The sequence below is a fragment of the Linepithema humile genome, chromosome 6, assembly GCF_040581485.1.
Source record: "Linepithema humile isolate Giens D197 chromosome 6, Lhum_UNIL_v1.0, whole genome shotgun sequence".
In the NCBI taxonomy this organism is placed as follows: domain Eukaryota; kingdom Metazoa; phylum Arthropoda; class Insecta; order Hymenoptera; family Formicidae; genus Linepithema; species Linepithema humile.
Genome location: NC_090133.1, coordinates 1,943,639 through 1,958,023, shown reverse-complemented (window position 1 = coordinate 1,958,023; position 14,385 = coordinate 1,943,639). Strand labels below are relative to the sequence as shown.

At 37.2% G+C, this 14,385-nt stretch overlaps 3 protein-coding genes across 10 annotated transcripts; 2 read left to right on the top strand and 1 right to left on the bottom strand.

Moving 5' to 3' along the window:
- Positions 1-18: 18 nt before the first annotated feature.
- Positions 19-2,385, top strand: LOC105673259 (abscission/NoCut checkpoint regulator). Of its 2 annotated transcripts, none has more exons than XM_012368773.2 (6): positions 19-313; positions 430-638; positions 725-953; positions 1,014-1,163; positions 1,226-1,330; positions 1,652-2,385. In XM_012368773.2, exons 1-6 carry the CDS (start codon positions 266-268, stop codon positions 1,889-1,891), a joined length of 981 nt encoding a protein of 326 aa, XP_012224196.1. In that variant the 5' UTR covers positions 19-265; the 3' UTR covers positions 1,892-2,385. The 2 variants fall into 2 exon arrangements, with proteins under 2 accessions (XP_012224196.1, XP_012224197.1); XM_012368774.2 differs by having other exon boundaries at positions 23-313; positions 503-638.
- A 422-nt stretch (positions 2,386-2,807) lies between these two features.
- Positions 2,808-6,771, top strand: Mo25 (calcium binding protein Mo25). Of its 6 annotated transcripts, none has more exons than XM_067357383.1 (9): positions 2,808-3,301; positions 3,442-3,739; positions 4,104-4,217; positions 4,281-4,448; positions 4,753-4,871; positions 4,949-5,117; positions 5,219-5,383; positions 5,767-5,871; positions 6,215-6,771. In XM_067357383.1, the coding sequence occupies exons 3-9, from the start codon at positions 4,125-4,127 to the stop codon at positions 6,395-6,397; spliced, it is 1,002 nt and encodes a 333-aa protein (XP_067213484.1). In that variant the 5' UTR covers positions 2,808-3,301; positions 3,442-3,739; positions 4,104-4,124; the 3' UTR covers positions 6,398-6,771. The 6 variants fall into 6 exon arrangements, with proteins under 6 accessions (XP_067213484.1, XP_067213485.1, XP_012224153.1 ...); XM_012368730.2 differs by having other exon boundaries at positions 2,809-3,301; positions 4,104-4,226; XM_067357384.1 differs by lacking the exon at positions 3,442-3,739 and having other exon boundaries at positions 2,808-3,216.
- On the bottom strand, positions 5,219-14,137 carry asp (abnormal spindle). Of its 2 annotated transcripts, none has more exons than XM_012368727.2 (11): positions 14,019-14,137; positions 13,598-13,850; positions 12,067-13,315; positions 11,754-11,952; positions 11,088-11,282; positions 10,831-10,985; positions 8,110-10,623; positions 7,739-7,923; positions 7,542-7,658; positions 7,124-7,350; positions 5,219-6,352 (listed from the first exon to the last, which is right to left on the bottom strand). In XM_012368727.2, the coding sequence occupies exons 2-10, from the start codon at positions 13,790-13,792 to the stop codon at positions 7,138-7,140; spliced, it is 5,022 nt and encodes a 1,673-aa protein (XP_012224150.1). In that variant the 5' UTR covers positions 13,793-13,850; positions 14,019-14,137; the 3' UTR covers positions 5,219-6,352; positions 7,124-7,137. The 2 variants fall into 2 exon arrangements, with proteins under 2 accessions (XP_012224150.1, XP_012224151.1); XM_012368728.2 differs by having other exon boundaries at positions 13,598-13,819; positions 14,019-14,125.
- Between the last annotated feature and the right edge of the window lie 248 nt (positions 14,138-14,385).

The following is a 14,385-nucleotide window of genomic DNA, read 5'->3' as shown; positions in this document are numbered from 1 at the left end:
TCGATGTCTTTATGGGCTGCATTCATGTATTTAAAATACTGTTTTACGAACGGACTTTGCATACCGCTCATACCGTGGATTGTTCATGTAGTTTACAGTTGTATGTCTATGGTTTTGACATAACTTTTTTACGCACTTTTTACGTCAGGCGAAGAATGATGTAAAGAATTGTTAACATCTTTCAGTGTTTATTCTGAGATTTCGATAAGTTGTTTATTATACTTTTTTTGTTATAACAAAAATATATCGATAACAAGTAAAGGGAATGTCCTGCAATATCTGTCAAACAAAATTTTCGTTTTTTATAAAAGAGGTAAGTTTATTATTGTCATGTTTAATTTCTCTAATAAATTAATTTGCTAAAATAATATTGGCATTAGATCTGTTTGTTTATAATTTTGTCTAAATTAGTTTATTGCTTTTGCTTAGATTGGTTGCCCAAGCTGCGGCTTTTCTTACTGTAACAAATGTCTCAAGTACAAATGCGATATTCCGGATGTAGGAACAAAGAAAGTTTGCGGACGTTGTTACAATAATATAAATAAAATGAACAAATCAACTCCCGAAACCACCACGACTGATGCCATAATGTCTAATGTTGACAACGAACCACTTGCACCAGTTGACATTACTATGAAGTAAGAGAAATTGATCTTTGCTTAACATTTGCAAATAGTTTACAACATTTTGAGAAACAATATTCTAATATTGAACATTTGATTAGATTGGATTTGTTAGAGAATCCAGCAAAACCCCCGATAGTGATGTACAAACATACAAATCATTGGGATAAGTTCAAGAAAGGATTAGAACCTGCTGATCAACAAATTGTGGACAGATTAAGAAAACTGAAAGATAAAGAGCGAAGCATTCCATTGCCTACAGTTGAAGAGATAAAGCAAAGATTAGCATCGTTGAAGGATCAAGAAGCCAGTGGAAGTAATATCATAAATGTATGTAAACAATGTATTTGTGATTGATTTTTATAGACTCTTATTAATGCGTTATTACAGATACATCAGTTGGACACAAGAACAGACCAAGAGAAGACAGATGATTTAATTCAAGAATATCTTGCGCAGTTAGAACTACCTTCAACTAGTGATCCTTTTAAAGAAATTCAAGAGAGACTGAATTCTTTACGAGATGAGGATGATAAATCTGTAAGTGATTAAACATGTAGCAATCTTAAAATGTAAAATTACAATTGTTTTACATTTTCCAGTGTTCTGATCCAGACAAGAAAGAAGAAATTGATATTTACAAAAAGAAGTTATTTGAGATGATAAATGAGAAGTTTATTGATAAATTATCAGCAATGGAAATTGAGGTATGTATTTATGATTAATAAGTATATATTTTTATCTCTTTGATAGTTGATATTAATTTATTTTTGCCGTTTGCAGGATGTTCGGAAACTGATGGCACAAACGAGAAGGGGATTCATCTACATTAAAAAATAAGTCAAAAATTTTTATTCTATATTTTTGACTTATTTTTTCACGTAGAATCACTCCTTTTCCACTTGCGCCACTAGTTTTCAAACATTCTGTATGTTTGTGCTCTAAATAGATTATGTTTAATTATTTTTCTTAAATTTAATAAATGTTTCATTTTGTTCAATATAATATCTATATCAAAATATCATTAGACCTCTCCAAATGTGAAAGATGAGGCTGAAGATGATGCCGATGATGATAAGGATGACGATGATGATGATGAAAATGAATGCGTGATGTGTTCACGAACTACAAATGAAATGGATCTGTATAGATGCACAGGTTGTACAGGCGACCTCTATTGTCCCACATGTTTTGAGAGTTCTCATGATGAAGCTGAATTGGATAAGCATAAAGCAGTTCGTTTTGTCAAGCAAGTTAAAGACAGATAAGTGTCTCCTGCGAAGATAAATTTTATACAAAAGCTATTAACATCGGATCGATCCCAGATTGATGACGTCATCGCATCACACAAAAGTATTTTGCAAAGACACTTTTATATGGATTACACTGATGATTTAGCTGCAATTGAAACTACTTTAGATACATAAGTTTGTAATTGAAGGAAATTAATATTTCTATCAAAGATACAGAATAATTAAAAACTTTCTCCATTCATGTAATGCAGATGGTTTATTTCAGTTTCTGAAAACTGAAAGTATAATCTATCGCTTGCTTGGGCTGTGTCCATTCTATAATCGTGGTGTTTCTTACAATTGATTTATTAATTTAACTTCTTGTGTTTAATACTGTGCAACAGGTAGAAGGAGATAATAATGCATACACATACACGAATATATGTAAGCTTAAATAATATCGTGTTACGCTTAAATAGGAATATAATTATTTATAATTCTGCAAAATAAAGCTACTTTAACTTTATAAATAGATTATAATTTTTGGAATCTTCCCAACTTGCTTAAAAGTTGTATACCTTAAATTCTCTTTGTGTAATTTATTATTTTTTCAGTTAATTTTTATGTGATGTATAGCAGATCATATTAATAGTGAAATTTCCTGGCATCTGATATCCAATAGAAGAACTTACATTCTAGGGATTCTAGCAATACCTTGTGCGGAAAACAAATTCTTTTATTGGATATCAAATAGTTAAATTATTGAATATTCAATATAGCTATGAAGAGAAGTTAAAAAGTAATTTTAAAAAGGAATTTTTCCGATTTTTAAATCAATTGAGAATGTCCCTTTTGACTTTCCTTCGTAAATCATTCATCCCTATGAATTCAATCTCAATGTTCGTCGTACATTGCTGTATCTATCACGCATGCGCGAAAAAGTGGCCTGTTTGAGAACCGAGAGCACTGACTACACGATACTACAGGGTGAACCATAAGTCGAGGAAAGTCGAGCAACTCGCCATCGGAGCTGTTTGCTTACGTCGATTCGCGATCGCTTCGTTTTACTCTTGCACGATTGAAGGAGCAATACGATCGGCTGTCGCGACAAGCTCGACAGGCCGCGACTCGCTCATTCCTTGTTAATCGAGCATCTGGTGATCGTCTTGATCTCGTGACTCACCTTGTGTGTACATATATACGTAGTGCTGCTGCGTAAAGCCGCACGATACGAAATTGCAAATAGATTCGCCATCAGCCGATATACAGCCGTGTATACGTTACATACATAGAAGATTGCGGATTCTGATGTGACACGTATCGGTGACATACAATCGTCCTTCGCCACCGCCGCAACCAAGGTGGATTTCAAGCGTGTTTGCATGTGTTTGCACGTTCGAGTCGCGAACGAGACGATCTGAACACCGCTCGGATCTCCGTTGCATGGTAAGCGACCGAATTTTAGGTTAGAATTGTGCCTCGTAACCTCGCATGAACCCCACTTCGACGAGTTCCATCGATTATTATCAGTCGTACATCACCGATCGCGATTCTCCGCGTCTCAAGACGCATCTTAACTTTTTCAGAGTATAACGTGCAAACGGCAATTCCATTTCTGTTGATTTCACCCGATTGCTCCAATCAGATGTTTTGACGATCTCGATTAAAAATCACTCTTTGAGGTTAGAGCATCTAACGATTTCTCTTTTTCGCGACGATGCCTTATTGTACGTAGATTCGATTGTTCGCGAAATCAAAGGAGGAAATCGTTGATACGATTAATACTACAATCATCACAGACATTGTTGACATTGAGGATGTGTTTGTAGCCATTGTATGTATAATTCAGACAGGAATTACGCAGAGTTTGTAGACATCCAAAAGGTAGACGATAAAACTTGTTGTTTACAATTTTACACACAAAAATTAATTTCATAATCATTAATCCTGATTTTTATTATATTGTATAAGCTATAATGATGCAGTTTTGTTTAATGTTCCAGTTTTATGAAAAATTTGAATTTTTCATTATATCTATAATGTGATTTAATATAATCTGAAAATTATGATATAACAAACACAAAAGTTATTTAATTTAACATTAAAAATATACATTTAAAAATATACTTATTTAACAATGAATATTGTGAAATTACGCTTTCACACATTGTGAACATTTTTTAGGGATATTCTTGACATAATGGGAAATAATAAAGAATTTCTGTTTCTTTTGAATATGTTTCATAAGGTGCATACATTGTAAGAAAACATGCCTCTGTTTGGAAAGTCCCAGAAGAGTCCAGCGGAGGTGGTGAAGGCTCTGAAGGAGGCGGTAAATGCGTTGGAACGTGGCGACAAGAAGGTAGAGAAGGTATGTTGTTGCTGATATGCGTTGGTTTCTACGATGAAATACGTCCTCTTTTAGGCGCAAGAAGATGTGAGCAAGAATCTTGTACACATTAAAAACATGTTATACGGCACGGCCGAGACAGAGCCACAGGCTGATATTGTGGTAGCACAACTGGCACAGGAATTGTACAACAGCAATCTGCTTCTTCTGCTTGTGCAAAATCTGAGTCGCATCGACTTCGAGGTATGCCTTTGATACACAAATAGTTTGAGTGATTAATTTGTAGCACTCTTATCATATAATATTCATTAAACAAAGAATAAAATTATATCGAAATATTAGAATGTTTGTTGTAACAATTTGCAGCATTTTTTTGAAAATGCATCATATGGACAAAAAATTCTAGTTAAAGTAACATGTAATTAACAGGCTAAGCTATTATTAATATATTAGATAATACTTAATAAAATTATTTAGAGCTTTGCATTCTTTTTCGAAAATGTACGAGTTAATAATCGTTACAAATTTTATTATCTCGCTTATTAAGGGGAAGAAGGATGTCGCGCAGGTTTTTAATAATATTCTACGGAGACAGATCGGAACTAGATCACCCACCGTAGAGTACATATGTACCAAACCTGAAATCCTTTTTACACTTATGTCTGGGTGAGTATCTTTTCTTTTAACATCAGCAGCACGATAAAATTTTATATTTACTAATGGATGTGCTTTGTGCTTCGCAGTTACGAGCATCAAGACATTGCACTCAATTGTGGCACAATGTTGCGAGAGTGCGCGAGATACGAGGCACTGGCTAAGATTATGATCTATTCGGACGATTTCTACAACTTCTTCAGATACGTCGAAGTCTCTACGTTCGATATCGCGTCCGATGCTTTTTCTACGTTCAAAGTACGTCGCGCTCTACGATGCAAAAACATAAAATTACATGTGTATCTTGAAAAACATTTATATTTTTTAATTATTAATACTATAATTTAAAAACTCTGCAGGAATTACTCACGAGGCACAAGATACTCAGCGCAGAATTTTTAGAGATACATTATGATAAAGTTTTCTCGCACTATCAAAGGTTACTCAATTCGGAAAATTATGTCACACGACGACAGAGCTTAAAACTGCTGGGCGAATTACTGCTTGATAGACACAATTTTACTGTAAGTGACCGATCGCAAAACTCGTCCATACTTTTAATACACACAATTATACTAGAGAGAGATCTTCAATCAAATTTTTATGCATGCACACAGTTTTCAATAAAACAACAGCAATAATTTATTTGAACATAATTATTTAAAATTCTAATAATTTATTAAAAATTCTAAAGATAGATACAAGTTTTCAGTTATATTTAATGATCATAATTAGATTGCTTGATTTAATAACTAGAAATACATTGCAATATAATAGCAAACAAGCCTGTACAATAATGGAAAGTCATTAGCAAAATTTTTAACATCCAATGTATATTAATTTGTTTCAGTCATTAATAAAAAATTATTAATAAATGTTATTTGTTATAAATATGAAACTGTTGCAGGTCATGACACGATATATATCGAATCCAGATAATTTGAAGTTAATGATGAATATGCTGAAAGAAAAGTCTCGCAATATACAATTTGAAGCTTTCCACGTCTTCAAGGTACAGAAATAATAGGCTTTTTTCTTCATATTATATTTATCAGGACGATTTATAGGAACTTTATATTCTAACAAATCATAAACAAGAAAAGTGCAAGTAAAAAGCGCAATCGAGATGACGAGAAAAAACTACTGAAAATTTCTTGTTCCTTAATATTTGTTCAAAATATAAAAAGTGTCCACCTCGCTCGAGAGTTTCTGTAATCGTCTTGAAAAACATAACATTAACGAAACATGCCAAAAATGCTTAATTCAGATCAAGAAACGCGAACATGATGCCAAAAAAATCCTAGCAAAAGCATGGAAAGGAAATGTTAAAAATCATGTTTTTAAATTGTATACAGGTATTTGTCGCAAATCCCAACAAGCCGAAACCCATTCTGGACATATTGCTCCGCAATCAGGAGAAGTTGATCGAATTCCTGACGCGCTTCCATACAGACCGTTCCGAGGATGAGCAATTTAACGATGAGAAGGCGTATCTGATTAAACAGATCAAAGAACTTAAGTCTGTACATGATAATTAAGTCAAGGAAATACAATTATTGCTACCGCTACGACTAACTACCACTACAATCATTATTACTATCGAGTCTACTGCTGCTGTTGCTAATTACGGTTTTATCACTATTATGTAGTTATAATTTATCATGCTCATCGTCATTATCATCGTTATTATTATCATTACTGTCATCTTCATTATCACTTGTCATCTCTCATCCCGGCATTATTATTAATATTATTATTATTAATTTTATTTGTGAGTAGCACTGTAAATAAAGATTACATTTATCTCTTATTGTATCATACGCAGATCGAGTTGTCATCGCGCGTTGCCAGTGTTCTGCCACGTTTTTAGGAATGAGTCGGTTATTAAATAATTAATAATTGTTATTAATAATTGTCTTGATTTTTGCGGCTTCACAGTCGCGAGATTGCCAATTCTTCGATATGCGATTTTAGCACTTTTTTTTTATTTTTTTTTATTTTTTTTTTTAGTACAATCTGCTGTGGGTGTGCATGCGAGGGAAGGTAAAACTCTTTGAAGTAACTAATTGTTTTCTGGCTTCCCGTATTCTTGACTTCTTTAGATTATCTTCTTGTGCATAAGATTTGTTAGATCATTATAGCTGATCACTTTTATGCTTTTGCGATCCGAGTTTCACAAAGATCAAACGACGTTCCAAATAATATCATGTATATTTACAGATTAATATAAAATTTTTCAAAATTTAACAAAATTATTTACCAACCTTGTGAATTAATATCATGTACCAATTCTGCTAACAAGAGCGACAACGGCCACAGTCATATCGGCAAAAAGACGGGGGTTTTCCCGATTGTAGCGATCAGGCTCGCAGCTGGGATATAAGTGCTTTAAATCCTTCAATTTCTGGAATTTCGTTGCAGTGATGTCTTTCAAAACTTTCTGTTTAATGTTTCTCATCAGCCAGTTTATTTCCGAACATGTTGTGATATTCTGAAAGATATTTAATTGTGCATTAAAAAATAATTGTCACAAGATACTTGTATGCGCAATTATAAATATTCAAGTAGTAACAATTGCTGCGAGTTAAAGAACTCGCAAGACTAGAGATTTCAAAGATACAAGTGATACAGTAAATGTTGCAAAAATTCTACTTGCTTTCAGCTTAATTTAGCAAAACATACCTTCAAGTAATCTTCATCCTGGCTGAGCAGCCAAATTAAAGTGGCGCAATGTAGAAATACGTCCTTGTCTTTCAACGATTTGCTTAGAAGCTTCACTAATCCCAATGCGTAGTTTTTCTAACAATCGATATAAAATTCTTTCGTTTTAACACTGCGATCAATGTTGGAGAGGTGAATTCATCGAGTTTTAATCTTACCTTGAGGACATACTTTTTGGTGTGAGAATATTTTGCCAGAGTGATCAAAATGCTGCACGCTTGTAGATAAACCTTCATCCACGGCATGGATCTGTTGTACTGCACTAACGTGTTGTAAATGTCATCGGTCAGGTTCAACTCGCACACTATGCCGCAGATGGTCATTGACAATTTTGTCATGGTATCTACGGGGGGGATACAAATTAATTTACACGCTTCAGATCAGAAGAACAAATTATAGCATAGGCAACGAAGTTTTAGACTGACTTTAGCATTTTAAATCGAAGCTTTAGACAATCCAAGATTTCTCATAAAAACGCAATCATCGCGAGAAAAGCGTTGATCGCGCGACATTCCTGAAGCGAACCCACCTAAAGTGCTCAGGCAAAGAATCATCTTCCCGACGCACTTGCAATTGCGCAGCACGTCGATCTTGTCTTGCCAGTAGTAGCTGTTTTGGGATGCGAGTTCCGCGGTGACGTTGTCATCTATTTGCATAATGTCCTCGCACTCGTTATGAATCTTCGTGGCGATGGAGGCGACGTGTTCTCGCTGCTTCTTCGCAGCTTCCTTCTGTCTGTAGCAACGTTGCAGCGCGATCACTGTTCGTCTCAGGAACAGATAACGCAGTCTCTCTCGTCTGCCCCGCCAGTGCATCTGGATAGTTAACGCCGCACGCTTGACGATCTTGTACCTCCGCGCTGCGATCTTCGTTCGGTAACGCGACTGGACGACCATCGCAGCCCGGCGCAAAGCGAGAAAGTGTCTTCTCGCCGTCAAAGCTCTCCAGCGAGCTTGCACGACGACGGCCGCTCGTGTCAGCAGTTGTTCCTTCTTCTTCGCGCGGGCGGCTCTTATCGCGCGCCATCGTCTTTGTACCGTGAGCACGCAGCTCTTGTAGCGCCCGTACTCGCTCTTGGCTTTGATCATTCGCCACCAGGATTGCAGAGCGATGCACGCCCGTCTCTTCGACAAGTATCGCTCACGGTCCGCGCGTGCTGAAGCACGTCGGCGCCAATGATTTTGCAGAAGAACGACGCTCCTGCGAAGCTGCAAGTATCTTCCGCGCTCCTGGCGTGCCGTCGTGACGCTACGCCACCAATTCTGCACGCGTATCGCGGCGCCTCTCGTCTTCAGGTAATTTTGTCGTGCAATCCTCGCTGCTTTAGCACGGCGACACCAGGATTGTATTTTCAAGACCGCCTGCTGTTTCAGATAGTGTCTTCGGGCCGCTTTCGCTCGCCATCTTCTCTGGACGATTAACGCCGCGTTCCGCAGTTGCAGGAATTCCGCGCGTTGACGTCTCGCGAGCTCGACTCCGCGCCACCAACGCTGCAACTTCACGCAGCAAGACTTCCGAAGCTTGTACTCGCGCGAGCGTAGCGCAGCTTTCCACCAAGCCTGTATCTTCGCGCAAGCGGCTTCTCGCTTGCGCGCTCGACACTCTCGCCACGCTCGCTGAATGAGAATAGCGCTCTTTCGGCATTGAAGAAATCGTTTTCTATCGATCACACTCATCCACCATCTCTCAATGGTTCGTACGGAAACTTTTGCCAGTAAAAAATTGTTACGCGCTTTTCGCGCTGATAAACGTCGCCTCCACCAAACCTGGATGACACACGCGCTCTCTCGCATTTGGAGAAATCGCTCGCGCTGCTCCCGCATGATTTTTCTGTTTCTCCACCAGAATGCCACTCTCCGAGCGGCGTATCTGCGCACGACAAATTGAAAGCGTTGCGCCAGCATCATCCGCGTTGCTCTCCAGCGTCTCTGAATTAACAATGCAGCATTTCTCTGCTGAAGATATTGCTCTCGCTGCGAGCGCATCAGCCGCAAGGCTCTCCACCTTCTCTGGATAATCACCGCTTTGCGCGTCTTCTTTATCTCTTGCAGTCTCTTCGTTTCGCGAATCCGCCTCCACCATCGCTGAACGCATATTGCAGACCGTCTGACGAGCAAGAACCGCTTGCGTTCCTCAAGATCGTTGTTAGCCGGCACATATCGCCAGGAGTGCAGTCTGCGTCTCCACGCACGTTGAATTGTGACCGCGGCGCAATTTCTGCGTGCACGGAGGTGATTCCTCACATTGATATACCAGAGCTTCGCCCGCCACCACTTCTGGATCACGCGTGACGACCGATCGAATCGCGGCGCCTGGTACTTGTGAATGATCTGCCACAGAAGCGACAGCGTCTTCTCGCAATGACCGTCGACGATGCTCTTCGCGTCGATGTCACCCTTGAGCGTGTAGCCGGCCTGGCGCAGGGCGTTGAGTGCCATCTCTGCGTTGTGCACCTTCTGCAGGCGCGATATCGCCGGCACTCGGCAACGTTGGGTCAATCCACGAGCGCCGGTGATGAGCTCCATGGCGCGGCACAGTCGCACGCCGTCGCGCAGATCGTGTCGTATATTCACCATCGCGTAATCGTACTCCTCGATGTAGGTCTGCCGATGGCTGAGCACGTAATTGTGGCCCCGCAGCACCCTCGTCACGTCGCCGATGCCGCTCAGGAGCTCGCGCGTGAAGCTCAGCAGGATGTCGCGGCTCTCCTTGTATTGGGCGCGCTTGTGGAACAGGCACGGGTCGTGGCCGATTAGCTTGCGCTGCTTCGCGTAGTCCAGGAAGTATACAAGGAACAAGAACTTCTTCAGAATAAACTGATTCAGTTGCGTGACGAACTTCTGGCTCGGATCGGATTTATGATAGCCGGGCATCTTCGTCAATCGCGGATCCGAGAAAAATCTTGCCAGTAGAAAGCGGGTCAGACCGACGATGTCGTTGTTTGAGCGCAGAGGGATGCTTTCGCAGTATATGGTTTCCAAGCCAATACGCAGCCATAGTGGATTGTAGCAGAAAAACAATCCCAATATGAGCTTCTGCAAACCTGCCGTCAGATAATTGGATGTTTCGTGATTTAACTCAAGCATTTAAGAGGTATAAAGTTCACTTTTAAGAGACATCAACTTTTCCTTTGACTAAACATTCTTTGGTCACATGAAAAAAGTTGAGATAAAGAAAATTACAAGATTTCCAAAAGTATTTTTTATCTTGAAGCACGCGCAAATGCGTAGAAATAAATTAATCGGCCTACCAATATCTCGCTGTAGATTGCGATCTGATCTGATGCAAAAAGTTCCTTTGACGATGCACATGTTGGTGCGTGAAAGAACCTCCGTGACTTCGGTGCGATTAAACATGGCACTCGCAGCTTTTCGCAATATGTTCAACTTGATGCTCGTATGATATCTGAAAATGACGTGCTCGTTAAATTAATTGCCATCGTTTTGCAATTGTTTAATATTGATCTTCGTGTCGTAAATCTAGAGTAAATCTATTATCAATGCACACCTAGCGGATACCACCTCCTTGGTTTCAGCCAGCACAGTTTCCTTTTGCGTTTTGCATAACTGCCATATTTTGCCGATATCCGCTACGGTTTCTATATCGGTAGATAAGTCCTCTGGTGAAGACAGCAGAGCATTTAACCACTTTGTGAACACCAGTTCTTGCTGCAGCAACCATTGCTCGTCATAATGCACTGTACTGTTATAATAATCGACATGTTACAACTATTAGCATCGATAAATGTTAATTTGCAGCATTTTATTTCGCAAATTAATGTAAAAAAACAGACTTGTAGTTATATATATATATATATAATGTTACGATAAAATTGCACATAAATATAAATTATAAAAATATAAAATTGTAATTATATTATAAGATAAAAATATTATAGGTTTTTTAGATAATAAAAAATATAAGATTTATATGAAACCAACGTAGATCCTTGGACGTGAAGAAAAGTCAATCGATGTAAACTTAAATTCTTTCAAATTAGTTTCAAATATGTTATATTTTGACTTTGATTAAAAATAATCTAAATAAGTGACAAAATGTTTCAATTCTAACAAACTTGAGTTTACATTGAGTAAATTTTCTTCATGTCCAAAGATTTGCTTCTCATATATTAATGTAAAGTATTGTGATATATATATAAAGACCTTAACCAACTTTTTAAGGAATGGGTCCTCTATTGTGGATGGTGCAAAAGGATCCAGTTCAAATGCTTCGTAGATGAAAGATTCTTCCTTGTCCTCCACTCTAAAGCTTGTTTCTTTGGAGGATGACGAAGTATTCCACTTTGCTTTACTCAAGCTGAGAGACAATTTGTTTGCCTTGATTGCTGCTTCTATTTTCTTCTTACCCTTTTCTGTAATCAGTATTAACACGTTACATCAGTATTGATATAATTTGATTGATCTATTTTAGATAATTTTAAATTGATATAAATTTAAAAAAAAAAGTTTAAAAGAGAAGAACTCACTTGTGGAAAGTACATTAAATTTCTTTGCGCTTTTCATATCACACAAAGTTTTGTTTTTTGTTATTTTGCCTGCTCTCGTGTTGGATTTTAATGACATAAAAAATGAGTGCGAATGTTTCGGCGGGGAAATCTCAATATATAAATCTCCTGCTTTCTTGGCTTCTATATTCTCAGGACAAACTTCAAAACTAAAGTATTCGCATTCAGGTTTTTGAGCGCCCTGATTTACATCCAGTGTGAAATGCTTCAAGTGTTCTTTAGATTCTTTCGACATATTGCAATGTTGAAGCTTCCCAATCGGCGACGATGCAATTAAACCATTCACATCAGTTACAAAGGACATCTCAAATTTATTCAGTGATAAATTGTTTAAGTCTGCTGCTTGTGTTGCAGGTGCTTCCAAGAATTGACCATCGATGATGTCGAAAGTCCTATGTTTGTCTGAATCCTGCAAATTTGTGGACTCTGTTAATTCTTTTTTTATCACTTGCGGAGAACTCAAAAGTGCATCAGCAGACGTCAAAGTAAACTTGTTTAACATTGTGGAAATATCAAACTGAGCAGTGTTTCTCATATTTGCTGCGTTTTCAGTAACTCTTTCATCGTGTTTATGTAATATATTGTTGAGTGATTTTTCTTCTTTAATATACGTGGCTCTACGTATGTCTTGCGGCCTATTCAAAGGAAGAAAAGTTTGCGGCAAAACACTTCCATCTTTCCAGGACACATTCATGCTGTGGTCAAAGACATCTGGCTTATTGCATTCATGATTCCTATTAATTTTACTATGTTCATCATCTTTTTCTCGCAAAATATTAATCTTTACTTCACTATTTTTACTAAAAACATTCTCCTTGTTCAGATCGCTCTCATATTTTGATTTGTATTGTTTAACTTGTGTATCAAGATTGTTAACTAATGGCTGAGTTGTTGTGGTTGAAGTTTTTGATGATGTTTTATTTCGCTGAAATGGTTTCTTTGCCGCTGACACGGACACAACATTTGGCTTTGGTAACAGTGGTTTCCTTCCTGTCCTCTTAATTTTCTTGTCACTCTTAGCAGTTGTTCCTATTATAATGTCATATTTAATTCGTCTGTTGTCGGTCAGTTGCACTACATCTCTCCAGCATCCTGCTTCTTTGGGAAACCATGTGATATGTATTGTGCCAACACTATTTTCTTTAATTTTTAATTCAGATAAACTTAAGGTAATTTGACGTTCCACACATGGTAATTTCGTTACAGTTACCTGAAAAATATGATTAAAATAAAATAAAATAATTTAGAAAAGAATTTGATAACTATTAAAGGTTTCGTTAAATAATCACTTTACAAATAATTGTTAAAACCTTTTGAAAGTTGCACAGAATACAACATAAATCAAAGTAAAAATCAATGAATAGAAGTATTCTAGAATAAATATTTAGCAAGAATATCATTGTTTTTCTATATAAAAAATATTTACCATGTTATTGCTTTTCTATTTAGAAGGAAATTATATGAATACTTAATTTATAAAAAGTTTTCTTACATGTAATGTTTTAAAACCAGTGTTTATTATATCCAAATAACATTCCGTGCTGGTGTTAATGACAGTCTCAAGATCAATCTTTGTTGTTGGTTGGAAAGGTGCAAGCAATATGCTATAACGGACGCTCTTATTCGCATCCAACGGTTCCTTTTGCTTATTTGGTTCAGCTTGTAGTACAGAATAAAGCGGATCCATCCTGTACAAGTCTTTAACAAACTGCAACTTGAATAACAAACTATGTCATTCTAAGGACCTACAGATAATAATAAGGACAGACATTAATAAGGACTTACAGATTATTTTATGAAAAAAAACGCATGTTAAACACTGTTAATATCATAAAAAATATCTTATTAAAAACTTTATATCGTAAGTTGCTTCTTTAATTAAAAACTTACACCATACAGTTGTATATACTTACTCATAAAATACTCCCGTAACGAATTCTATCAAATTTGAACAAGCACAATTCTAGTCACAACCAACTGAAAGAGTTATCAACCGTCATTCGATTAAATACTATGTGTGACACAGCGCCATCTAATAGCGTTTTCGATTATACAGGATTTGAACGACCCAGGGTTGATCAATCACTATTTTACTATAAATGCAAGTCTTTCATTGGTGGAGAGGTTGCAATGACGTCATTAACCAACCCTGGATCGTTCAAATCCTGTATAATCGAAAACGCTATAAACGTTTCTAAAAAAAACTAGATTTTCTAGAGATTTTAGTTGACAATTTTGTTTCTAGAAAGAAAGTCTTCCCATTGGATACCGCATCTAGTT